The sequence below is a fragment of the Perissodus microlepis genome, chromosome 8, assembly GCF_051167445.1.
Source record: "Perissodus microlepis isolate ML-2025 ecotype Zambia chromosome 8, ASM5116744v1, whole genome shotgun sequence".
Taxonomy (NCBI): Eukaryota; Metazoa; Chordata; class Actinopteri; order Cichliformes; family Cichlidae; genus Perissodus; species Perissodus microlepis.
In genome coordinates, this window is record NC_140468.1 from 11,154,692 (window position 1) to 11,182,457 (window position 27,766).

Below are 27,766 nucleotides of genomic sequence, written 5' to 3' on the forward strand. Positions count from 1 at the left end.
CCGCACATGATAGAGTAAACTTTTCTCTGATCAGAGAAGGTAGGAGGAGATGAATATGACAGCTGATCCCAAATGTGTCAGTTTCTGTCTCTACCATGCCTCGTGGCATCCTAAACAGAACTGTATTGTCTGTCTTCCTGCCTCTTCCCTTTCTGCTTCCTCATCTCCTGCTCTCTGTTTCTCCCTCCCTCGCTGCATTTTTCTCAGGCAGAGGCGTCCATGGACCCTCTGGCTCCCAGCTTTCGTCAGTGACTAGGAGTGCTTTGAAAACTTTGTGAACTCTTCCTGTTGGAGTGGGAAGGGAGAGAAAGGCGAGCAGTTGATGGGACACTGCCCGGCAGCAGCAGCAGGCTCCTCTGGAGACAGCATCAGGACTCTCAACTGGAGGTAATCCCCAGAAAATGATAAGAAAACACCTCAGGCTCTTAACCCCCCTGGCCCTGCTGGGACTCCTTGTGGGGTTGGCAGACCTTAGCCACGGCTCTGTCGGGGAGGATGAGGATTACTACATGCAGGGGCTGCTGATAAGAGAACAATACAACCAGGTCCAGGTGTTGGAGAAGCAAAATTCCTTTATACCCGATGGTGAGGAAGACCCAAAGGAGCATTCTGCCAAGAAGACTGCCAAGGCAAAGTCAGACAGCAGTAAGAAGACAAATAAAACCCCAGCAGATGCAAAAACAGGTAAAAACACTGCTGTGACTTAGAGAGCAACTTAAGCAACTTTTAAAGAAAAACAATATCAGTGAGTTTTTATCAGTTTTTTGTGTATTGCTGTACATTTTCTTTTAGAAATCCTCTACAAAAGCATGATCATTAGCAATCAATGAGCATTAGTGATCTTTAAGATTGGATAACAGACAATTCTAACAGTATCTTGAGTTGCTGCAACCTCTTTTTCTGTTAAATCCATAGGAAAGGTAAACTTATGAGATAGTGTTGAGACAGGTTTCAGTTTTTAAAACAGTCATTCTAGCATTTTATTTTGAATAGTCAATATTATTTGGAATTAAATAACATCACAAACGTCATATTATTTGGCATTTTGCATCATTGGGTGCTTGCTGTGTGGAAAAAGTGAAACATCACTCATAATCACCTTTTCTCAGAGTCACCTAACACGCAGCCGACGCTTATGCTAATCGATGAATAGAGATGAAAAATTTGGAGGCATCGTATTCAACCCTGATGTGCTCACTGACTCATAAAAATAATGATCTCATGATGTAGTCGTCCTCCTCACTACTCAGTATGCATACAGACCCATGTTTCTGTTTGGCTACAGCACAACAGCAGGATTTAAAGCTTCATGCATGGTTGAGATTAGGATTGCACTGTGTGGTGGTGTGCAGTGCACATGTGAAACTTATGCTATCCCAAAAAGTAACAAGCACCAGCAGTGCGGTCTTCCTGTAGTCCATGTTGAAATGGACAGCTTGAATCCTGCAGGAGCAGGTTTGTAGGTGTGTTTGAAATGCTGCCAGGTGATTGGGAGACAGTAACAGGCTGTGAGGGTTTGTGTTGGTTGGTGGCTGATGGCGTAGTGCAGCTGTGTAGAAAGTGACCTCATGTTTCAGGCATCTGACTTCACGTGTCTCAGCAGAGATACCTGCTGCAGGTGAGACTGGAGGAGGAAGGTGTTAATAGTGATACAGAAGCTGCTTCTTCCCTACAATTACAGTTTTTATCGAATTAAATGCATCTTAATCACTTTAGTGTCTTCCAGATAACGTTATCTACAGTATCTGAGCCGGTGTGGTGGTTTGCACTGTCACCTCAGAGCCTCAGGGCCTGTCTGCGCGTGATCCTCATGTTCTCTCTGTGCCTCTTTGGGTACTTAGGCTTCCTCCCGCAGTCTGTTGACAAGCTTGCTGTTTTTTTTGCTAAATTGAAAGTAGGTGTGAATAGATGTCTCAGCGTTAGTCGCGTGGCAGTCTGGTTGACCTGCTAAGCACGTACCCCGCCTCTTACCCAATGACAACAGTGATAGGCTCCAGCCCAGATGCAAACCTGAATTGGATAAGCCAAAGAAAATGTATAGATGCAAGTGTTGTATTTAAAGCTGCACGGTTTTCTTTTTTAAATATTAATTGTACCTAATATTAACTATCTACATCTTTCTGCAGACAAAATAGACATCTAGCTACAGAACAAAAAAAGCTGTACGTTACCCTTTTCTAACAGGAATGCACAGAAACTAGCTGGTGAACAAAGCTAGTGTAGGACCATTAGAGGTGCGCCAGCAGAAGACTCGACTGTTTCCTTGCATGTTATATATGTTGTATTTCCAGCTTGCACGACTGCACTGAAGTGTCAAAAAAATAAAAAGAATTAGTCATGAATTGAGATTTGCTTTCAACTTAAATCCACAATGACAATCCATATTTTACTTTACCTTAAGAGTCTTAAAGAGAGAAGAAGAATGGAAGTTTCTTAACATCTCAGTGTCAGTGTAGGGAACAGTTTAAATGTGGAGAGTGAGCATTTTTAATTGATGGTTGTTGCGTGGAAGAACCCATCCCTTCACTGCTTCTCGTAAGTAGGATCTCTGGAATTCATTTAGTGGAGTTTAATGTCATATTTCTACTGTACTATGATTAACTAAATGTCATGTGTAGTGCTAGTATTTCACCAGTGTCTCAACAACCATATGCTGGTGCTTTCTTAATCGGCTTTGCTGAAGCACATGTGGAGCTCAGAGTGCTGCGGAGTTGAACCTGTCCCCAGAAAGAGATGCAGATAAAGACTTACAGATGTGAGAAGAGCTGTTGTCATGTGGAGCCCATCCCAAACTTCAGTCAAATAAAAAGCATTTTCAGTACCTTTAATGTTAACTCACTGCCCCATACCCTGCTGCATGTACCGGGTGTATTTATGATGTATTTGAACCTTGATTTCCTGATTATTTAATGCAAAAATTTCAAGAAAAGTGCAAATTAAAATGCATTATTTATCTAATGTGAGAGGCAGACAGACATGAACTGAATGTAGGGAGCACAAGAGTTAAATGTTTTCAGATTCTGTGCCCAGAAATAATTTTTTGGTTCAGTCCCCATTCCTGAATCCATTACCATTTTCTCCTTTGTCATCACTTTTCGTATCAAATTCTGCATTGACATCAGTGGATCAGCAATTTAAAATGTGATTCAGCCTTTTATAATTTTCTTTTCTTTTCCCTTTTTAACATTTCAATCCCTTCCTTAGTAAAATCACCCAACAAAAAGGCAGAGAAGACCAAGAAGACTGCAGTGAAAAACCCAAACAGCGTCTCAGAAGGAGAACGACAATACAACCCGATAAAAAAGGGTGAGTAAAAAAGCCAAATGGGCAAATCAAAGTTGACACTCACTTGTTATGGGTAATTCATGATCTCATAAAAAATCATCTATACTGCACTGTGCAAGGATCATTTCTATGGTGGGAAAAAAGATACAAGCTCTCTCAGAGATGACAAATCTTTTGGGTAGAGTAAGTGTTTTCAGAAACCATATTTTCCCTGAGAGGAAAGGTCTGGCAGTATAAGATGATGCTCTCAGAACTGGAGTCTAGCCGCAGAGGCACTGATGTCTTCTTTGCCTATGAAGCATTGTGTTTGGTTTCCATGGATCACAGTATATTTGTATATAAACTAAAACCAGGATGCCCCAATTGTGTTTTTGGCACGTCAACTTGCTCCACTCAAAGTGTGATTCAGTGCAAAGTGAATGTGCTTTAACCTCACAATTTCCACAACTCATAATGTACTAATATTGCCATTATTTGACTTATTTACATAGGATAAGACCTTTGTTTTATTGCAGGAAGCTGTATTTATTAATACTGGGAAATTAAGAGTGACTGGGGCCAACTGCGAATTTATGTGTTTATGTTGAAGCTATGCAAACAAGACAGGGAGAAAGGTTGCCATTTTTAATTTGGCATTCATGCAGCAGAGCAGAAAGTTGGATACTATTTCATGATGGAAAATAGGAACTCTATGCCGACATGCCTGCCATGCCTTGAACTGTCAAGATGTGGTGCAGACTTAAAAAATCACAACTTAAACTTCAATCTGGTTTTTGAATATGTTTCAGCAGCTTCTGGTAGCAGCTAATTTATCAGAGGCAGGAATTCATGGCTTATACTTTCTATAGATCAAGACCTCCAATACTCAGAACTTGTTCCACCTCTGAAATGTTAATTATTTGGCTGTTGTCAAAAGTCAAGGAGAACATGAGTGTCTGCCACATGCACATACCAAAACAAATGAGAGTTTTTGGTCATCTGAGACCAAAAGGGATTTTCAAGGTTTCATTCAGCAGATGTTTCAACAGCTCATTCATTATTCACGTCGGATGTAACAGAAATCAGCTGAAACAAATATTTCAACTAGGATTTGTCACATGTACTCTGTAAAGCTGCAGATGCTGGCTTTAATAAAAACCCCATTCTTCTTTCTGCTCGGCTGATGAAAAGTGAAAAGAAAATGTATTAAGGGTTGTAGGGAGGCTTACTTCTGGCACACTGAGTTGTTAAATAATTTTTCTATTACGGCGAAACAATGTCGCTTTTGTAAGGGGAATAAATAGTAAGTATTGTGTCATTTAAAAATGAGTTACAGTCTTGGGAAATGTCGAGAAATTCAACACACTGGCGGGTGCCAAAGTTGACTTCCTAGCGCTGGATGCAGTACTTACTGATGGTGAAGTGATCATATGGGCTTTGTAACTCAAGGGATGGTGATTCTATTTACTTAGTTTAAAAAACTAAATAAAGTTTACTGGAAACAGTTGAAGTTGTTGCCCAAGTGTTCAAAGTGTTTCCTCAAAGTGTATCTAATAAATAAAGGGATGACTTCTTTTAGTTTGGAAACAGTTTCAAACTCACAGCACATAAACATCCTAATATGAATAAATCATACACAGAAAATATTTCATTATTATACCACAAAATGTAAAATGAGAGCTTGTAATTGACAGAATTAGGTTTTGGCCTCAGTGATAAGTAGGCAGTTAGCCTAAATTGCAATGCCTTCAGTATCTATTTTGTCATTTTTATTACACGTTGCTTTTGAAGGCAGATGTGTGTATATGGAGGTCCTGTTGTGAAGGATTGGATGCAGATGGTAATGATGATTTAGGACTTGGCAGGAAAGCAGACAACCATCTATTTTTTTGTTCTGCTAACCTTGATCCTTGGGCTGCTTTGTGGGCTAGGCTTGTCCCTAATATGTTGTGATCGCTGCATTCAGAAGGCCCACGGACTTACAATGTGAATCTGAGAGCATTTTAAATATAGTCACAGGGTCGCAAGTGCAGCAACACATATTTTATTACTGTATAGAGTTACTATAAATACTACGCTAGCTGGTCTTCCCAGCGGCTTTGCCTTTGGCTTGTTAATCAAATTTTACGCTTCAGTTTTACAGCAGGAATTAATTTGAGCTCGAGCTATGTTTGCTTTATGCATCAAACATAAATCAAGACATGCATGTGCAGATTCTGCATGCTGATCCTCTTTGTCTGTGGTGTCTCTCAGGGATTGTGATTGGCAATGTTTGAAATATTTCAGTCAGGTATGCAAAGTTAGCTTCATCTTTTGGAAGAAATTTAAATCTTACCGCAGAGGTAAAAGAAGGAAAGTTCACTTGTCTTTTTTTTCAGCCTGTTACACTTCTGGTTGTTCATTTATGAAGGCCAGCCTGGCTGTGTGACAGCGACATGTGCAGCATATGCCGCATGTACAAACACTCTGGTGCCCAATCGGAAATTCTTGCTCTGAAATTCCATTGCTGTGATCCAGGGAAGTCTGCAAACAGCCTGATCTGACCTAAAGAGCTTTTGGGCAGCAGAGATTTCACATGTCAACTTTGATTTGCCCATCTGGCCCTCACTGGATGATTTCCCTTGCACTGTTAAAAGATGCGCCAATATACCCAAGTAGTTCTGTTCAGTATACGCCACCTCAGTTTCTGCAATCACTTAAATACAGGCATCTGTCCAAATAAACTCCAAATGCTCTACAGCAGCAAACAAAAGCTCTTTTAGTGACGTGCAGCTCTCAGGGACTGAGTTTTATCTGCGTGTTTTTCGGATATGTATCTTGAGTATGGCTGCTAGGCAACCAACCCATTGCTGTAGCATCAGTTGGTGATACTGAATAACTTCTGCACTCACAGAGATAATTATCAGTTGATTATTTGATTTGATGGCTGCTAATTGTCATCACAGTATTTTATGGGATCCAGTGGATAAGAGATTAGACATCTCTTTATTGGAGTTGCATTCATGTAGATTTCTAAATATGTGATTTGGACTTAAAACCGTAAAGTTTAGGATGTAAAAAAAATATGTTGTGTCATCTCAGTTTGTAAAGTGTCAAGCTTGTGATAATAAAAGTAAAATTTTTGACACATACACTGTGAAAGTATAAAGATATTCCAGAGAGACTCAAGTGAGGAAAAGCTAAAAGAAAAAAACAAATAAGATCTGCAGTTAATTAGCATGATCTGTGCAAGCCAAGTGTATTCTGTTTACACTTTAGCATTTCTGCTTGACTTCATACCGTATGTATGGTGGTTAAATGGGGACTTTCAGCCTGTGAAGACAGTTGCATGCTCTGGGTCTGAAAGTCAGAAAGTCTGCAAAATGATGCTACATCCAATTAGTATTATTTTACCTTCAGCTTATAGAAAGAGTTCAAAAACAAAATGACACACATGGTGGTTGTGAAGTTTATCTGAAAGGGTTGGCTCAGGTTGCATTGCAGGAAATGATCCCACAATGGAAGCCACATCTTGAAAGTTTCTTTGGCCTGATCCATATAAGAGATAAAATTTCAAGATGATGTTTTATTGTGGTTATGGTTTTATCTATTTTAATTTTAATTTCCCATAATTCTAACCCTAGCTTTATGCCAAAGAACATAAAAAACAAGTTATAGAAACATCTGTTTTTATTTTTATCTGATATTCTCATTATTTAGTGCAGGTTAATGCATGTTAAAACAGATGAAAATAGACCTTTTTTTCCCCAATTCAACCTGTGTTCTCATTCATAACATCAAAAAGTTATCAGCAGGCTAAAAGCAGTAGCTGCTGCAATTTCCCCTTTTTTTCCTTCCTTCGGGATACTGATATCGCTTTAGTCGTTTTAGCTATTTAATCATGTATTCAGGGTGTAGATTGATGACTTTGATAGGTGTGCTTTGCTAAATTATAAAAAGCAAGCGTTCAAAGCAGAGTCATTAATCACCCGTGAAGGCTGACACGTTTTGGAATTCATATCAGTTTAACAATCAAAACAAAGATCACACTGTGAGACTGCTAAAGTAAATGTAGTTCATGTGAGACCCCTATGCTAAGTTGGACTGAGGCACAAAATGATCATCAACAGCTATGATAAAGGTTGAGAAATGTTCCTTTTACTAGAATGAAAGTGGTCACATAAAACTATGTGTTGTATCATTAGATCCTCTAATTTTCTTGTGAAAAGTCTAAACTGTACCTTACTGTTTACTCAAGCTATACAGATGCATTGTGTCTGACTCAGGGCATCTGCATACTCTGCAAAAACAACTTTCTACCACAGCTGCACATGATACATAACATTACCATCACAAGCCAATTTGTAATTCTCATTACCTAGAATGCCCTCCCATTGGACTGGAGTCATTGAAGATTGATGATTTTCAGCTTCATGCATCATCTACCAAACGCTATGGCCTTGGTGCACACAGAGGTCGCCTTAACATTCAGGTGAGACGGAAATATAAAGTGTTGGCGTAGCAGGTTTACAAGAAATGTTGGGACTCGTATTATACCCTGGGCTATCTCGTCTTTCCTCAGAAGCTTTAACATTTTGTGAAGGCATTTTTTTTTCCGGCTCCATATTATAAATACAAAAAAAATAAGATTGAAAGATAGTATTATTTTTAATCCATATTTAAGCTGCACGCAACGATGTGAGCTGTGATAACTTGGCTTTTCCCTTGTAAGATTGAATGACATTATCCTCTTGTTTCAGCTCACTGAATATTTTAATACCCCAAAACTAACTAAACAGTGAAAGTAATAGCGTTACCATCAAACTAGGGGCACATCCCCAGACCTAATAAAAAATAACTGGCATCTGGGAGAAGAGAAGTGTTTCCTGTTAGTGCAAGCTTTGCTTTGAGTGCCTTAGCCTGCATGCAGTGTGCAGCTAGCCAAACATTCTGCAAGCTCCACCGCCCCAAATTTATCTGCACAATTAATGACACGCACAAATACACTTAATCCACTCAAGACGACATTAAATGGCAAACAACAAAACAAAGGATTTGTTGTGTATGTGTGCGTGCGTGTGTAAGCGCAGACATGATAGAAAGACAGATGGTGTCAAGAGAATAAGGAGGACCACAAAAAGCAGATGTCTGTTGACTCCGACCTGTGCTCAGTGTTATATGTTGTTTAGATGAAAGATACTAAAAGAGCTGGGATTCATTTAACTATACATAAAACTACTATAAGATAACTATATATAACCCTAACCCCTAACTATAGTTTGAAAGACATGCATTAGAAGGAAAATCTATGGAGGAACAAAATTGAAAGAAAGCAAAACCAGGAAAAGTAAGCCCTATATAAATTTTGTATCTGTAATACATGTAATGTTTCAAAACGGAGTCTCCATCTGGTAGCAGAACATACTGTATAAAGTGATGTGCCATCTTTCTTTTATTCCACTAAATAGTTCATGAAAAGGTCTCACTGTCTGCACCTGGACAAGACACGTGATACGGGAGTCAATAATTTTTTCCGTAGCCAGTGCATTTCATCTTTCATTAAAATATCTCGAGACACCCTTCTAACTGGCTGACAAGCAGAACATAAAAGAGACTACAAATGTCATCTATGAACCATGTGTTTAGTTCAAATGAGCCAAATATTCTTACGGCGCGCAAAACTCTTGAGTCCCTCTATATTTCATTATGTTATTCCAGTAAAATGCAGCAAAACATGCAAAGATAAATAGAAGTGAAAACAGAGCTTCATTGGTACAAACATACTATTCATATAGGCCAAGCTGTGATATCTTTGGCACTTTTTGCTGCTTTGACGAAAGAAATTAGTGTTTAGTAACAAAGTGCCTAAAAATACAATTTAAAATTGGTTCTTTCCTAAGTTGTCTGTTATGTGTAGACACAACACTGGTTCATGCCTGAGTTAGGTGTCTTTTTAATTCTTTAGTAATTTGTCAGTCAGTGTTAACTGCCTTAGCAAACAAGAACAAAAAATATTTTCTGAAAATGTCAGGGTCAAGGAAAATGTTGGCTGAAAGAAAGTCTGGAGAACTATAATGAACACAACTTAAAAAACTGCAACAAAGTCTCACTCTGTGGAAGGAAAATATAAAGAAATGAGGAGTGACTCAAGACATTTTTACACACTAGTATAAATTAAAGAAGCATTTAAAGACATTCACATGTCTGTTGGATTTCATAAGTTAATGTATCTTCCCTTTCCTTGCCTAACCCCTTTGTAACTGGAATTAGGATCAGCTGTTGAATTTATATTATGGCCTTTAACATCCTAATCTTTCTGATTAAAGCATGTGAAAGTCATGGTAAGGAGGAAATGACTCCATGCCCTTAACATCTGTAGTGAAACATCTCATTGTAATGTTTAAATTTAGATGATAAAAATAAACAGTCAAGCCTGTAAGCATGCAATATGAAAATGAGTGTTTGTACTCTGAGCCAGTGTGTTGACTGGTACAGCACAGGCTTTACAGAGTAGCATTTGATCCCTTATAATCAGTGCAACATTTTCAGCTATTGCACCAGGTTCGTACATCATACTAAAAGAGTTACACAAAAACAGAAATGGTGGGATTTGGAAAGAGTTGCAGGAGAGGAAGAACAGTTTTCAACACTAAGCCCTGTTTTATAGACGTGCTCATTCCTATAACTCTGCTTCACTGGCTCTGTTTTTTTCTCTTGTTCGCTCTTTTTATGTGACAGAAAAAAAGAGTAGGCTTGTGCGTACATAGTAAAATTTGTAGTTAATACACCTTATTTCAGAAGATATTCTTCACACTTCACTGTCTCCATTATAAAACACTTCAATAGTAAGTTTTAATTAGAATTTTATAAAAGGAAAAATGTTCCCAGTCAGTGTGTTGGACCATATTCAGACTGTAAGCGCACGTGGAATTAAATTGGCTTTTTCTGACCTGCAGGCTGGCCTTTATGAAGATGACCTCTATGACGGGGCCTGGTGTGCTGGGAGAGATGACACTCTACAGTGGTTTGAGGTGGATGCCAGGAGGCTGACAAAGTTCACTGGGGTCATCACACAAGGCAGGAGCTCCCTCTGGTCGTGAGTAGGAACCCAGCAGACATGTATGGAGAGTTGCACAGTGAAGATCTAGATTGTTCTTGTCCATGAAACATAACAGGATAAATATGTGGGATGGATTTTATGCAGGCTATTGGAGCCTGGTTTGATATATTTGTGAAAAAAATTCTAAAGAAAATCTGCAAGGAGATTTATAACTGAATATCAAGCGCAGTGTTATGTAAAGTTTATGAATGCAGGCAATCTTTGCATTAACCACTTACCTTGATTAAGTCCTTTTTTATGTTTTATACAACAGGGAGATAAAATCAAGACTGAAAACATTATTATGCAACCATTTACCTGAACTTTGAATAGAGAAACTTGAATAATTTTCCATCAAGAGTAAATATTGAGAATCCTTTTGCTTTGCAAACTGTTGTTTCTCTGCTCTTATGCAGTTACTGTTCCGTACAGTATGGCATTATACTGTTTCAGTATGAATCTGTAAATCTCGCATGGCAGAGTCACAGATTTAGCTTTGCCACTCATGGAGCTACACCCTTAACGTTGCTAATACAAACTCAAGCACAGTAAATGGTCATAAAACAGTTTACATACTGCACGAGTTTCAAAATGACTCTCCGTAATAAAAACTGAACGTAGATGGACATAACCATTCCGAAATTCTTGGATTTTCCCTTGAACCCATCTGGAAAATTTAACTCCACGAACATAAACAAAACAAGCTTTTCAATCTTGTCTACATGGCACCGAACCTTCACTGGTGTTTGGCCTTTTCATGAGGCTTTTCTGATCCCCTCACAGTGGGATTAAGGATTTATGAATATGACTGATTGGAGTGCAGCCTGATTCTTTCATTACTCTTAAAAGGTCACCACATTTTTAGAAATAACACTTCAGAGGAGAGAGACTGTACAGCCTTATGGACTTGTTGAACACAGTCAGATGTAGAGGGAAAAAGAGATGCAACAAGTAGGCATTATTATTTAAAAATGCTTTTAGAAAGAGTGTGCAGCTAAAAGTGTATGTAAAACAAAAACTGCAGCACCATAATGGCTCGGTGGAGTCTTATGTACTTAATTATAAATATCTCCCACCTCCCACTGCTACATCTGAACAACAAGTGTGCCAGGTCTTCTTTGAGTATCCACACATGCGTTTACTCTTAAATTTAGAAACCACCTACAAGTCACTATTGCTTCAATTACTGTGCCGCAGTGTATACTGTTTTTAAAGCCATTTTAAAATCAAATCAGGGTGTTTTCCACAGCACAGACCAGGAAACAAACACTTCACTGTGGGTAAGTCACCCTACGTGGAGTGAAAGTTATCTAGGTTTGTATCAACTGATTTATGAAACTGCCGCAGCTTTGTTTCAGTCATTTTGTGTGTAAGAATGGCAAAAAACATTTCAAACACATTCCACAACACCTTGTCATCTTCATTTTTTATTATAAAAACTGCAACTATACATGTTAGTACATCAAAAGAGCTTTTTCGCTACCAGAGACCCACAAATGTGAAAAAAACTATATTTAAACTAGATTTGATTGCATCCCATGTAGCCAAAAAGGTAACAAAATGGGCCAACATTAGACTTAATGATACTATATGTGTTCTACCTTTTCAATCTGGTCAATTTATTACTTACAAACTGACAGCCGTTGTAAAGAAAGCGCACACTCTGTCAATTCCAAGGTTTTATATATCAGGACATAACCAAAAATCGTCTGGTACTGTAGCAGCTTAGTTTTTAAAATGACATAAACATTAATAAACAGATTTCATCATGTCAATATTTTAACAAAAATGAAGCCACAAAACAGAAGCAGTGCTCTGAAAAACGAAGCACATGCCACGATTTACCAGCTTCTAGGACCACTTTTAGCTGCGTATGTCGAAGTAACTGTGTTCTGTATCAGTCTGTCACATCATGGAGGCGTTTTAGTCCATTCTTCTTTACAACATTGCTCTATTTTATTAAGGTTTGCAGGTGGTCGTTTACACACAGCTCTCTTAAGGTCACACTACAGCATGTCAGTCAGGTTGAGGTCTAGACTTCTCTTCTGGTTTAGTCATTCTGTTGTAGATTTGTTGCTGTGCTTGGGATCATTGTCTTTTTCATGATACAATTGTGGCCAAGCTTTAGCTATTGGACAGATGGGCTCACATTTGCCTCCCGAATACTTTGGTGTACAGGGGAGTTCATGTTTGACTCCATGACTGAGAATTTCCAGGGTTCTGTGGCTGCAAAACAAACCCAAAACAAACCCAGCTCTGTGCTTCACAGCTGGTATGAGGTGTTTGTGCTGATATGCTGTGTGGTTTTCACCAAATGTGGCACTGTGCATTATGACCAGTCTCCACTTTGGTCTGGTCTGTCCAAAGTACATTGTTCCAGAAATCTTGTGGTTTGTTCACATGCAACTTTTTAAACCTAAGTCATGCTGCTGATGTCTTTTTAGAGAGAGGAGGTGTTCTCCCACCAGTCTTTTCAAACAAGCCATACTCATTCAAACTTTTTCTAATTGTACTGTCATAATCTTTAACTTTTAACATCATAAACAAGACTTGCAGAGTCTGAGATGTTGTTTTTAGACTTTTTGTTTTTAAAAAGATCTTTGAGCATTGCGTGGTCTGACCTTGGGGTGAATTTGTTGGGACATTCAGTCCCAAGAAGATTGGCAAATGTTTTCCACTTGTGAATAATATTTTTAACTGCAGTATGGTGGACTTCACGTTATGTGGAAATGCCCTTATAACCCCTTCCGGACTGATGGACAGCAGTACTTATCTATTAAGCCTAAAAGCCTTAAATAAATTGTTAGAATAAGTGTTAGAGCAATTTTGACAACAAGAAAGTGGAAAACTGGAGGGAACTGAGGACCACATTTGCATTTAGGCGAGAAGTCCAGCAGATTTTCCCCTGCCATCTACCTTTCTCAACTTCCCTCAACAATGTTATTTGAACACTTCAGACCTTTGTACTTATTAAGTGGACTGGGTGGCACAGACTTTGTAGAAAACTGCTATGTAGTCAGAGAGCAAGGTGAGAGACTTTACCAAGTTGTGTTTGTAATTTCCCTTCAATGCTGGTGCAACCTAATGGCACAGAAGACACAGATGCCCGAGACAGAATTTCTCTGCAATTAGCTCTGTAGGGTATGTAACTGTCTGCAGTGCCAGCTCAGGGGCTTCCTTCTATAACAGTGCTTTAATTAACAGAGCTGGGAATTCTTACCAGGCAAGACCAGCTCAGCACTGATGTCTTTATCCAGAAGCATAGGAGGCACAAGGGAGTCACTGCCAACCTACATACTGCAGACTTTGGTTAGAGGTCTGTCTGGTGTTATGGGAAATTAAGCCATCTGTGAGTTCTTTATATAGGCATACTTAAAAGGCATTGTACTGAGTGATGTCTCACCTGTCTGTGTTCAACATAAAGTACCTCTAAAGGACATAGCTGGTATATTTGCACACTTGATTAATTACTTCTCCTCTGTTCTCATATTTATTAAATTCCTCTTTTTTATTTATTTTTTTTACATTTCTTTCTGTTTAGTTTATTTTAGTTTGTGTAAAAATATGTATAACTGAGTTTTTTCAATTCACCATTTATTTTTCAGTATGTTTATGTTTAATTGCAGGAGTCTGCCTATGTAACAGTCAACATGGTGAGTTTCAAATGTGCAACGTAGCCCACCAACATCTCCCTAAAGAAAAATTGTGTCTTTACTGGAAGTAATGGCCCCGATTGTTCTATGATAATGCCGTCGAGGCCTGGTTTTAAAAGTTTGTATGGTGGGTGTAACTCTAGGAAGGATTAATGCATATTGTCCTCAGTCTTACAGATTTGATGCTCACTGTGATGGATTAAACAGCGTGAGCAAGTTACAAGAGTGCACTAATAGATTTTATTCTTTAAGGAGATTAATAGAGCTCAAGTGATGCCTGGAAAAGCCTGGAAAATAGATTAAAATGACTAAAAGACAGAAGGTTTTCAGAGCACAGAGCCCATCTAAATAAGATAACTTCTTAAGCCTGATATTATAATTGAGTGTTTCCCACTAGACCCCCAGTGAATCTGGCACACTGCTTGGTCTGAATGCTCCTTTTATTCAACATGATTAATACTCTAAAAAAATCTTAGTTTTAGTTGCAGTGCAGTTTTCTAATGCACTGCCTCAAATGACATTTCTCCCTTATTCTCCGATGTTCCTATAATTTTTAACAGGAGTGATTGGGTCACCTCGTACAAGGTCATGTTTAGCAATGACAGCCATTCCTGGATAACACTGAACAATGGCTCAGAAGACTTGGTGAGTAACAATCTAGACATTTATAGTGCTTTATCCACCCCTCATTTCTTTATATTTTGCTTACAAGGAGCCAGACTTTCTTCTGAGGTTCTTCAGGCTTTTCTGAATTTCTTTTTTGCATCTGGCCTTTCAGCTGATACATCTGCTTTTTATTAGAAATGGGCTCAGTGGAAGAGTTTCTGTGAATAAGTCATTCTTAAAGAAGGGAAACGGGGATAAAAGGCTGAGGTATTTCTAATTACGCAAAAACGGGACTGAAAATCAGTGGCAACAGGACTTCTGGAGTGACAAATCCAATTTGTGGTTCAAATCATCATCGATATGCATGGAGGAGGTCAGGAGAGAGCTACAAGAGTGAGTGTCTACTCCATCTATAAAAGACGATGGAGACTTGTTTAGAGCTGTATCTCAGTCAGCTGTATTGGCGATCTTCAAATTTCACAGAATTATGAATGTAGAAAAGTATCATTAGATTTCGATCCAACATGCAATACCATGTGGACAGCATCTGAATGGCAACAGCTTTGTTTTTCAGCACAACAATGATGCCAAACACACTCCAATGCACTAAAACATACTTGCATAGAAAAACATACAATGAAACACTATCAGCCACTATACAACCAAATATTGCCTTTCAAGCTCGTTAGAATTGCAAAAACTCTTATACTGTTTTACTGTAATATCCCTATTAACCATAGCTTAATAAGGATTCTTGTTTTCCGTGTCCATGGTTGGATGGAACCATTTTTTAAAAAAGGCTACAGAGCAATTACACAGAGAGATTTAGACGCCTGGTTATTTCTTAGCTTAGCTGCAGTGCAATAGAAAAACAGTGAGGATGCTGAAGCAGATAGGAACTTCATCCTGGCTCATTGTCAGAGATGGATCTTTGTCCCCACTTAACTCTTCTGCAGTTTATGTAACTGAATAGACAGAAACCAAATACAGCTGAAAGAAAGAAAGCAAGAAAGAAAAAAGGAAAGATTAATAATCTCTTCTGCACATGCAAATCGGATCAAGTTAATATTTTTGTGGAAAATCATATCCTCATTGCTCCCTCCGTGGTTCACATCCCAGTTAATTAAATTTTGGTGTAACTGTGCACTCCCTTGGCTGGTGATGTCATCAGTGTGGGAGATAATATCCCTATGGTAATTTAATGTCTGCTACAAGCCTCCCTCTCACCCACCTTTTGTGCCAAATGCCAAACTGTTCTGTTGGTCTTTCAAAATGCCACAAGGTGCGGATGAAAGCTCCAACCGTGGGTGTTAAAATTTACAATAAACTCCCAGTGGTATCAAAGTTTCATGACATTGTACAGGTGCATTTATGTGTGTTTTTATATTTTTCGTTGGTCTTTGCAGGTTCTAACTGTACAACCTCTTTTTCTTTTAATAAGTATTTATATTTATAATATTTGGGTTGTTTTTTTTTTTAATATTTTAAAAGCCTCTTTAGCATTTATTTTATGTAAGTCTATCTTTTTGTCTCAGTAGATATTCAAGGGCAACAGGGAAAAAGAGATCCCAGTCCGGAACATCTTCCCAGAACCTGTGGTCAGTCGATACATTCGAATTAACCCTCGCTCTTGGTTTACCAGGGGCAGCATCTGTATGCGAGTGGAGATCCTTGGTTGTCCTATGCCAGGTGACGGGTTTGAATGGACAAAGCAGATACAATTAGTCCTTAATTTTTCTTGCAGGGCAGATTTTGCTTTTATGCATTTACTTTTGCTTTTCCCAGTTAAAGGTTTTCTATCTGCAGAGATTATCCACAGTAATCATGACACTGTTTGTGCAAAAGACAGGACAAGACTAGAAAGAAAATGTTTTCATTTTGCACAGGCTAAACCTAAACTGAAACTAAGAGAGCAAATTTTAAATCGTTCTGAAGCTTTTTAATCTTTAAAAACCAGTAACTGTATGTCTTCTGATTCCAGATCCAAATAATTATTATCATAGACGCAATGAAGTCATAACAACAGATGACTTGGACTTCAGACATCACAGCTACAAAGAAATGAGGCAGGTGAGTTACAGTAAGCAGACCAGTAGTAAAAAAAGAGAAAAGACTCAACCTATTTCTTATTCAGACCAGAGCGTGAAGCAATAAAAATGGCGTATAACTTCGAGCCAACACTAGACAAGTTGCGTCCTTTGCAAGAACAAAGTGTACAAGTGTAACAAATGAAGCGAACAGTGCCAGCCACATAAAAATTCATAAAGCATCTCTGCTTGTGACATTACTTATTCATATAGTTGTCAAGAGCAGAAGCCTAGTTTGTACTGAGAAGGAGGACAGCTGTATTTGTCACTGCGTACACTCTGCCAGGGTGACTGTGAATTGTAATTGTCTCTAATGTAGCAGTTCTATGTGTCAAACATTCGACTACAGGTGCTCTGAACTGCTCTTTAGCACACTCAGGCTGCTATGTATGAGTCTTTAGAAAGCTGCTGTGAGTGCCTGAAATTATATTATAGAAATATCAAAGTTTCTGCTTTTCTTTGCTTTCTTTTCTTTTAAAGCTAACGTGTCTCACACAGGGAGTTCAAGCACCAATAGGCCTCCATAAAGAAAGGAATGGCTATTTTTAAAACTCCTTTTGTAGGGCTCTTGCACCCTTGGCATTTTGCTTCTTCTTGTATGTACCATATCTCCCCTTCATCTGTTGCTGTTTAAATACTGCTGTGCCAGAACTTTAAATTGGAAATAGCCCTTTGCGGCTTCCCGAATAAAGCACGTGTCCAATGAAGGGAATGAAAAAGATATCCGTTATGATGCTCAAGGACTGTCCTTTCCGTGGACCACGGCTGATTATAATACAGCGCTCTTGGGATTACTGATATTGCCAAACACAGACAGTGAAAAGACATTATAAATGGTGAGGAAAGAGCACTTTTCACACTCTAAATTAATATCGCCTGAGAACACGGTGGCAGAGATGCTTCTCTTTAATAACAGCATTAGCGTAAGTAGAAAGTTTAAGCATGTAGCATGCGCTGCGTTCTGTTTTATTATGTTTCTGTACGAAAAAATGACAGAGAATTGGGCAAAAGATTCCTTCTTCTAAGGCAGAATGTCCCCCAGTGATCATGGTAAATAACAGCCCAGGTTTATTTATCAAGGGCATGCTGTGCTTTATTGAGCTGAGACTTAGGATCCTATATTTCTATCAATAAAAAGCAGACGTTTGTTTAATGATTTACATGAGAAGTTACGTTAAACACAGACTTGATTTAAACCCCATGACCGGCTAATAACTTCTGCTGCAGCTGAAAGAGCTAGCACACACAAATGTCTGACATTACTGGGGTTTCTTTACTTAACAGCTAGTTAGTCTTTCTCCAACTGCACATGTTCTTTGTGTCACCACTCTTACAAAGAGGAGTATACAATAATTGTTTCTATTTTAATCTGCCTCTGTGGGGGACATTCAATGGGCCTTTCTTGCAGGCTTCATAATTGCCTTGACTGCTGCTGCAAAGCCCCTCACACTGGCTACAGTGTTATCAAATAAGGGCTTTAACACAGCACTGGAGAATGTGTTTCTGGAGTGTCATTTATTTTTATATTTTAAGGATATGTGCACATGTTTTTACAACTAAGCAAGGCCATTATTAAGATAGATAGATAGATAGATAGATAGATAGATAGATAGATAGATAGATAGATAGATAGATAGATAGATAGATTGAATTAGTGCTCTTGAACAAGTTGTTAGCAATAAACCTCAAACTAATCACAATCACAATTGCTCCAAAGGGCACTAATAACACAAACAAGGTAGAGAGGCCCAGTTCAGTGAATTAGCTAAGGTGACCTCTTGCGAACAGCCAAGGCATCACTTTGCTTAAACTTTGTTTAAACCAAAAATATATATATTTTAATATGTGCTAATTTGTTAATTAAATCATTAAATTTGAATATTTTAAGCAAACGTATGCAGATTAACTCACTTTTGGAGCCAGCTCTCAGTGGACATTTAAGAAACTTAGTGTAACTATTGATTTAGATTTAAGTGATGGATCTTTAGTCTGTAACCTGGCATGCAGACGGGAAATTTCCAATGAGGTGCATGCCAGGTTACAACATGTAGGAGGCATTTGCAGTTATGATATACAACATAATCCATGCAACTCAAAACAAGCTTTATCTGTTTCCTCAGACAAATGTGAAGAAGCAGACAAATTTGTGACCAAACCCACTCGTCACCATTTTCTGATTGAAAAATGTGAAACTTTAAACTAGTGCATATGGTGAGCCTAACAGTTTGCTCATTATCTTGAAAACAGCAGTTGTCAAAACAATCTCAACTCAAGGTCGATTTGCTCGCTTGTTGGGCAGCTTTCAGAAGATGACAGCTGTTGTCTTGTCATGAAATGACTGATGTGCCGTGATTTTCTGTCCCTCTGAGCACTTCTGTGACTTTGAAAATTTTGTATCTCAGCTGTAAATACCACAAAAATTCCACCTAGCTGTTTAAATAAATGTATTTTTTGATCTCTTGTACCTCTGAAAGTAGTTTTTCGGAGCCCCAAAGATAATGTGAGTTCTGCAGTAGATATTAGCTCTCACATTTAGGTCAGATTTTATATAGAGTATCAGTAGCTAATGCCTCATTATTTGCTTTCCACAGCTTATGAAGGTGGTTAATGAAATGTGTCCCAACATAACCCGGATCTATAACATAGGAAAAAGTCAGAGTGGCCTCAAATTGTATGCAATCGAGATCTCTGACAATCCGGGAGAACATGAAGTTGGTGAGTAGTTAAGTAAGTGGATTATGATTGCTGAATATAATGCAGAAAAAAAGGAACATCAAAGACACACAGTGTTCCTAAGAGTTATTATCTTTCTACAGCTGTAGTGATGGCTCTATAAATTTCCATCTGTTCTCTCTCTCCACCTCTCCCTTAATGTGAAACTGTTGATTAGGCGAACCAGAGTTTCGTTACACGGCAGGATTGCATGGTAATGAGGTGTTGGGACGAGAACTGCTCCTCCTGCTGATGCAGTTCATGTGCCTGGAGTACCTATCTGGCAACCAGCGGATACGTCACCTGGTGGAAGAGACTAGAATCCATCTACTGCCATCTGTCAACCCTGATGGGTACGAGAAAGCCTTTGAAGTGGTAGGTCTGCAAGACAGCCATTTGTGACCTCATACCACGATCTGGCCTCTGGTGAAAGCAGCATCTCTCTGCTTGGTCTCCTCCTAATAAAAGTGCATGTGGTGCTGGAAAATTAGTTTGAATGATGTACAGAAAATGAACAATGTGAGTGCATACTGTAACACACTTTTCACAAAAGCTAACAACCAGTTTCAGTGTCATGTCTTACTTCAGTACATGCAAAGTTAAAAGAGATGAAGCTACTGAACCCTGTGACGCTTATATAAAGGCAGCAGGCAAGCCAGTTTTTTAAAAGTTATCGTGTTTTCCTGACTGATTAAAGTGATTAAAGTTTTTTTTAAGAAGAAGCTACTTTTGGTAGCTCACTTATTCACCAGGGGTTGGCACAGCAGGTAGCTGTGTATGTTTGATTTGACAGATTTTTTTACGCCAGCTGCCCTTTCTGATGCAATCCCAAAGGGATTTGTGTCTCCTCCCAGGAAAACAAGGGAACTTTAGCTTGTTAGGTGAATGACTACTACACTGTGGAGCCATGGATTAAAGCTTTTTATGGTATTTATATAAAGCCAAATTGCAACAACAGTTGCAAAAGCCCTACGATTACTTACAATTACTTACATTACAATTATTTCTTTGTTTCCTGTAAAAATTAGACTTTTTACCCCCTTATTCTAGTGTACCTACCTTTAGGTATTTGTAGATAAATATAATTACATTATAATTTCAAATAAAATATGTTGACATGGCATTTAATTATAGGGGATTATGCCCTTAGTTGTGGGCTGTATTATAAAGTTTCAGTGCTTTTTTCATACTTGACTTTTTAAAAATAGTTTCTTGGATCACAGTTTCTTTTGTTCAGTGTATAAAAGTCTTATGTAACATGAAAACTGCTGCATTCATTTAAACTAAATGCTCAGCTCTGCATCTCAACTTAGCATTTGGTCCTGTGGCTCTACATACCCTTTAAGTTTGAGTTGGCTCCTGCTAGCCCCAAGTCTCATCAAACCATAGCCAATTAGTTTCAGCAAACACTATCAGTGTCCACTCCCAAACAAGCAATGATCAAAAAGAAAGATGTAACAAATGTGTTAACCAAGCTCGGAACACAGATTAAAAATTTAGGCTTTATATTGTCAAATAAAAATCAGTTGCCATGGCACTCGGCAGCCACCAGTTCTGATCAGATATTTTGGCATACAAGACCACTAACTTTAATTTTGATGGGTTTAAAGCTGCATGGATCATCAGTCAAATAAAAGCATGGCGACTTTGCCCCAAAATGCTGTTTTGGCATACAAGAAGGTAGGGAGGGACAGATATCTTCCATAAATTTCTATTAAGGATGCTTTAAACTGTGTTGCAGTGCTAAAAAAAACAAAACAAAACACTTAAAGCAGCTTTAAGCCCTTTTTGCTTGCAGGTGATGACCTTCCACTCGACAGCATGTTGTTTGTTTGGCAAACTGTGCGGATGGACCACAGGATTTTTTGATCAGTCTCTGCAACCCCTGCCCCTCCTGTGCCTGGCTTGATACCTCTGCTAAGCCTCTTAATGATAACTCCACACTTCCCACCTCCATCGCTGACAGAATTCCATCTGTGATCATAGATTTGTGTTCCCACTGTCTTTGAATTTTCCAAATATTGTGGTTTTCTTTTGTTTTACGCAGGGCTCCGAGCTCATCGGCTGGTCTCTGGGTCGATGGAGCAACGATGGAATCGACATTCACCATAACTTTCCTGATCTTAACGCTATTCTGTGGGCAGGTGAGGCAAAGAAGTGGGCTCCTCGTAAAATGTTCAACCACCATATCGCCATCCCAGATTGGTACCAGTCCACAAATGCCTCAGTAAGTCAGTAAATCTTCCCCGTCATAGTCTGTCTTTTAAATTGTGATTGCCATTTGGTTTCCAGTGACTTTTCCCTCAGGTGACAAATTCTGACACTGTATTTTTGTCTTGGACTCCCTAGAAGCGTAACAAACAAATTTCATAGAGAAGATTATCAGTCTTTTGAAAAGGGTAAACATTTCACGGGGGCATATCAGTGCTGTCTATTTTGGGAGAAGCGGATGCATTCGCTGTGTGACGACAAAGGGGCTGTGAGCTAAAATATACCCAGCAATCTATTTAAAGCTCATCCTCACGAGTGTTTTGACGTTGGTGAGAGCCCCGAGTGAGTCATACAAAGCCTCCAGAATAGCTGCTGCAGCTGTAGAGCTGGGATCCCCATCTGTGCTCACAAAGCTGTGAAAACTATCCTTGCCTGCCTGGCTAACTGGTTCAGCCTGTGCTTGGAGATAAAAGGGGTTACGTGAGCCTGAACAGCAGGGGCAATTTTATCAATTTCCTGCTTCTTGATGAATATTTGTCCACTTTTTAAAGTGGATTTTACTAAAATTCTACTGCAGTATTTTAACATTTAAATATTATTACTCCTTCTTGACAGCACATTGCAGCAAATTGTTTTCAGCATGAGTGAGTTTATTTAGTGACTGTGCCGAGACGATTGCATGAAGTACATTATCATTCCCTTTCCTGTATCCCCTCCCGCCTGTAGGTTGCCTTGGAGACACGAGCTCTGATAGCATGGATGGAGAAGATGCCCTTCGTGCTGGGTGGTAACCTCCAGGGTGGGGAGCTTGTGGTGACCTTCCCGTATGACAGAACTCGCTCCCAAGGGGTGGTCAGGGAGCAAACCCCGACCCCAGATGACCACATCTTCCGCTGGCTGGCCTTCTCCTACGCGTCCACCCACCGTCTGATGACTGATGCCAACCGACGGGTCTGCCACACACAAGATTTTGCCAAGGAGGATGGCACCATCAACGGCGCATCCTGGCACACTGCAGCCGGCAGTTAGTGTCCATATCTGGAGGGTGGATTTCTCTGCTGAGCTCTGAGCCTTTGAGCTGTAGCTTTTTGTTAGCATATATCTGCATATTTGGAAAACTTCTGCTTTCAGAGCTTCTAGGTTTTAGCCAAAGCATTATGTAATAATTCACAGACAAACAAAGAATAATGAAAGGCTTTTTTAAGCCCACTTCTAATTTCACAGATCTGGCCAGTAAGTGAACTAAATCCTGACCTAATTCTGCCGGCTTCTGCTGTCTCTTTTTCTTGGCAGGTATGAATGATTTCAGCTATCTGCACACAAATTGCTTTGAGCTGTCGATGTATGTGGGTTGTGACAAATTTCCTCATGAGAGTGACCTGCCTGAGGAGTGGGAGAACAATCACGAGTCTCTTCTTGTATTCATGGAGCAGGTACAGAGGCAAAGGAGCCCCTAAATTTCACACATATACATAAAAAACTTAACAAATAATCAATAAAGGCACTTAAACATGAGTGTTTTTAATATTTTAGAGCTTTTTTTATAATGTACATGGTTTTAATTTACTAATGTTATATCAATACCATAACTGTCTTATACTAAATTAATGCTGTTGTCAAATATAGGTTTAGCTAGCTGTTATTTGAATATCGGTGCTACATGAGGAGGAACTATATTATAGAATCCTTAACTGTCAACATACGGTACACTTCACATCATTGAATCACACACGATGACATGTGCCATGCTTCCACGTACAGGTGCACCGTGGGATCAAAGGTGTAGTCAAGGACCACCAAGGTCGTGGAATAGCTAATGCCATCATCTCTGTGGAGGGCATCAACCATGACATTCGTACAGGTATCATGCTGCTTTTACCTGATTCTTATTACTGTGACAGTGAGGTTATTATTCAGTCTATCCTCTGTATGTGTGTAAACATGGAAAAATATTGTCCTTGTGACTGATGCTGCAAAGTTGCCTGTGAGCTGTGTGTTTATTTGTTATTTGTCTGCCACTTTATATGTGTGTGCTTGACATCTAAATGAAAGGCCATTTCTTAGTTTTAGTTTTTTGAGATCCCCATTAGCTCATGCAATAGCAGTAGCTACTAACTGTCGATCTCTGTGTGTACTCTGAGTCATTAACGGTTAATGGTTTGAGCTAGTAACCCAGTACAAAGTAAACATATTTACAAGAAACCCCCCTTCCAATTGTCTGGACCTGGGTAGCTGTCAGCGTCTGTTTTGCAGCAGCGTTTTTGCATTCATCTGAAATTTTTTGCGAGTAAGCTCAGATTTTGCAATCAAAGCAGAAGAAGCTGCCTCGGGGCGCTCTGACTCAACTGTCTCCACAGTCCAGCTTATTCCTCAGAAATGAATCATTCTTGCAACGAGTTGGTATTTCGGTATAAGACGGGATAAAAGGCACAAACAAAAGCAGGTTATGTATTTTAGCGGAGCTCTGACTCAATTCACAGTCATAGCCTGTGCTGCCGAGGCCTCCTGCTCCAAATTTAACAATCAAGTGTGAGTCCTCAAGGCAATCTATTCTGATGCCTAAAAAATGCAGCTTTCCAAGCCAAAGTAGTTTTGTACTTAGAGCGTGAAATCAAATGTTCAAAAGGACATTGGCCATTATTATTCCTGGAACTAAGTTTAAGTCAGCGCTTCCTCTTAGGATTCTCGCTATTCTCAGCTGCAGAGAGGAAAGATGTGAGGGTATTTACTTTGATGACTGTACCTTTTCAGCTGCTTTGAATTTCCTTTGGAACTTTATGGACCTTTAGAAAAAGGCGTTTGCAAGGCGGTTTCTCTCTTATCAAGATGAAACAGCTGTAGTCACCAAGAAGACATGACAGAAAGCTTTGGTACTGCTGATACACTGATATCCAATAGATAATGGAAATACACTCTAGTTCCATTGCATTTTTCATGCAGTGACTTCAGAAAACAATTCAGTTCTCTTCTTCCATCTAAATGCTAGTAATATGAGCATGGATGCTGTTGTGTAACTATTTGGACTGACAGCAGCAGAACCAGACCTGCCTTCATATTTCATTTGTCTCAGTGGTTGTTCAGACGCGTCAGGTGGGTGTTTGGATGGCAGGAGGGACGCAACACTGTCGTTTTTGTGAGTGAGTCAAAGGCTGAAAATATTCCATAGGCGCACTGGTGTACTGAGGTCACATAAAGGCAGTATTTGGCACAGAGAGACCAAGAAAACCCAACACGACAAAGCAGAGCTCCTTTTAAAAGAGCTTCTTTCTACTTTTACACAACACCTACCTCGTCAAAAGTAGAACACACAGAACTCGCCAACATTTATTTTAGGCATCAAATGAAGGCTTTTATGATGCTTGTTTTTCTGCCACTGCTTACTGGGCTGTTCAAATTCAGATTTCTAGGACAGAATTTGCATTTTGCAACTGTGGCAAAAAATAGTGTGCTTTAATGTGTTTTCACAGTCCATAATATGTAAAACACTTAAGGGTGCATCACATATAGTAAAATTTCTTACTTGTGGCTGTGCCAAGACTATAGAAATCAATTTCACCATAATTTATGCCTCAGCTTTATATCATGGCCTGTATATTAAAGATGGACGTAGTCACTGGATTAGAAAAATGAAGCCACTCGGGGGGAAGCCTAAAGATGCAAAGGGCATTACAAAACTCTGGATCTAAAAGACTAAAATTCATTAAGTGTCAGCTTCTATGATGAACTGCTGAGTCGGTGCATATTTTTCTCAAGCCATTAAGATGTTATTAGCTAATTTACCACTTCTGATCAATGTGCTCATCGTGCTTTTGAAAAAAAGAAAATAAACTGGTTAGCCAACAGTATAACTGAAGGGAATAATAATTTGGCTGTATGGCAAGTATGCACAAGCAGATCAAAGTCCTGTCAACTGATAAAAAGTAACTAATTAATTGCACTATTTCCATTAATTAAAGGTGATAATTGCAAGTTTTTCTCTTTTTAAGACTGAAAGTCATAATTAAGGTAAAATTAAGCAAAACATTGAAGATTTCTATAGAATCTTAAAATGGACATATGTTCATTTTTTTGACATATACAGTACTGTGCAATAGTCTTGAGCCACCTGTCATTTCTTTATATTTTGTTTCCAAGGATAATTTTTAGGTCTTTAATGGTAGTTTTTCAGGCTTTCAGAACATTTCAGAAGGTTTTTCTATGAACATGCTTTTTCACTCATTTTCCATACAGTCCTTATAGCCGACCAATTTCAGAGGAACCTGTTTTCTTATTATTATTTTTTTTGTTTGTTTGTTTTGCTTTTTAAAATTCTGGCTGGGCTGAGACCTTTCTGTGTGATTTCTCCATGTTCTCCACCTCAAGGTTTGCTCCAGGTACTCTGGCCTCCTCCTAGAGTCCAACAACATGCAATTTGTAAGGTTAGATTAACTGGTGATTCTAAATTGCCCATAGGTGTGAATCGTTTCCTGTGTTAGCCCTGTGATAGACTGGCAACCTGTCCAAGGTGAACCCTGCTTCTACGGCAGCTGGAATCGCCTCCAGCTTCCCGTAACACTTAATTGGATAAGTAGAAGAAAACTGATGGATGGATGGTGTTGCATTGTTTGTTAAGCCACCTAACACTGACCTGTGACTCATTCAAGTTTAAAAAGTTACCTAACTCAAGGGATGAACCAGTGTTGTGTCTGCACTTAAACAATTTAGCAAAGGGGAGAAAATGAAATTGTATCTTGAGACACTTTGATACTCTACCAGTCTGTCAAAAAAAACTAAAAACAAAATGTGTTGCTATTTATTTTGTTGAATATGCCAAAAAATGCCAACAATAACACAGTTTTACAGACATGAAAAAAGTATTTTGGTGCCAACAAGGTGATTTCCGAAGAGTTATTACCTAGAAACCTGTCACAGTACTGTATGCAGTGTGTCCTTAAAAAACTTGATGAAGCTGGAGAAATGGAGGATGAAAGAATTGGGAAGCCTAAAAACAACAGATGAACACTATCTGAAAGTTATTCATTTAATCGCAGATGCTAACATATTAATTTTGATAGCACTAAGTGCTTAGTATTTCTAAAATCTGCTCACCTCTTTACTCAGTGATAGCCATGACAGCTACAGCACTTTCCTACGAACAAAGTTAATTTTCAGTGTTTGTGTCTTCAGCTGCTGACGGTGATTACTGGCGCCTGCTGAACCCAGGGGAGTACAGAGTAACAGCGAGGGCTGAGGGATACAGCCTCCTGAGCAAGAAGTGTGAGGTGGGCTATGAGATGGGTGCCACCCGTTGCGACTTCACCATTGGCCGCACCAACATGTCACGAATTAAAGAAATAATGGAAAAATTCAAAAAGCAACCCATCAAATTGCCCATGAGGCAGCTTGCGGCCCGGGGGTCCAGAAGGAGACGTCTGGGAACATAATGACCGTATGAGGTAGCTGGAGGAAGAATTAAAAACAAACATCTGCTCTGATCAGACTGCGGTGAAGGCCAAGCCTGGGTTTGGACCTGTGTCAGATTCCTTCTGAGTGCTGTCAGTGGAATTAGTGTTTTGAGACTAAAAATGTGGATTAATTTAAACGGGGCACTCTATTTGATTTCTTGTTTGGTTAGAGCTTCTTTGCACTCACTGTCATCATCAACTTTTCTCTCATCTCAATGGGAAACATTTATGCTTTTCATTTGGTGGAAGGTCAAGTTTGTTAATAGGGCAAATCTTGTGGCATTAGCTATAACAGCAGATAAGAGATTGTCATCATATTAGAGCTATTTTTCTTTAATAAATGACAATAGAAATTTAAGCCACTGTGAGGAACTACCATGAATGTCATTATGCACATACTTAATAACTTATGTAACACAGTTATATAAACAGTTACAAAAGCTTTATTACCAACAGCTGTATAATGTTGAGTCCTTAAAAAGCTTGTGGACTTAGTGACCTTTGTTTGTCATTGATTCTGTTTTATACACTTTTCTTTTAGTTATTAAAATAAAAGCTGTGTTTTGCACAAAGTGAACTCGTTCAGCTGATTATGTTGTGTGTGAATTCAACTCAGGAAGCCAAACTGTGTAACATCTTTTTAATACAGATTTTTGCTAGTCACTATGCCTGTCACCACATGTATAAAACTTTAAGCTTCTAATAATTTGC

General features: G+C 39.0%; 1 protein-coding gene across 1 annotated transcript; it reads left to right on the forward strand.

Moving 5' to 3' along the window:
• The first annotated feature begins 121 nt into the window (after window positions 1-121).
• cpxm2 (carboxypeptidase X (M14 family), member 2) lies at window positions 122-27,627 on the forward strand. The gene is made up of 14 exons (XM_084937479.1): window positions 122-684; window positions 3,205-3,306; window positions 7,626-7,735; window positions 10,200-10,339; window positions 14,556-14,640; window positions 16,140-16,290; window positions 16,583-16,671; window positions 19,280-19,403; window positions 19,579-19,775; window positions 21,448-21,627; window positions 22,338-22,635; window positions 22,905-23,044; window positions 23,373-23,472; window positions 26,778-27,627. Exons 1-14 carry the CDS (start codon window positions 402-404, stop codon window positions 27,032-27,034), a joined length of 2,256 nt encoding a protein of 751 aa, XP_084793605.1. The 5' UTR covers window positions 122-401; the 3' UTR covers window positions 27,035-27,627.
• The last annotated feature ends 139 nt before the right edge of the window (window positions 27,628-27,766 follow it).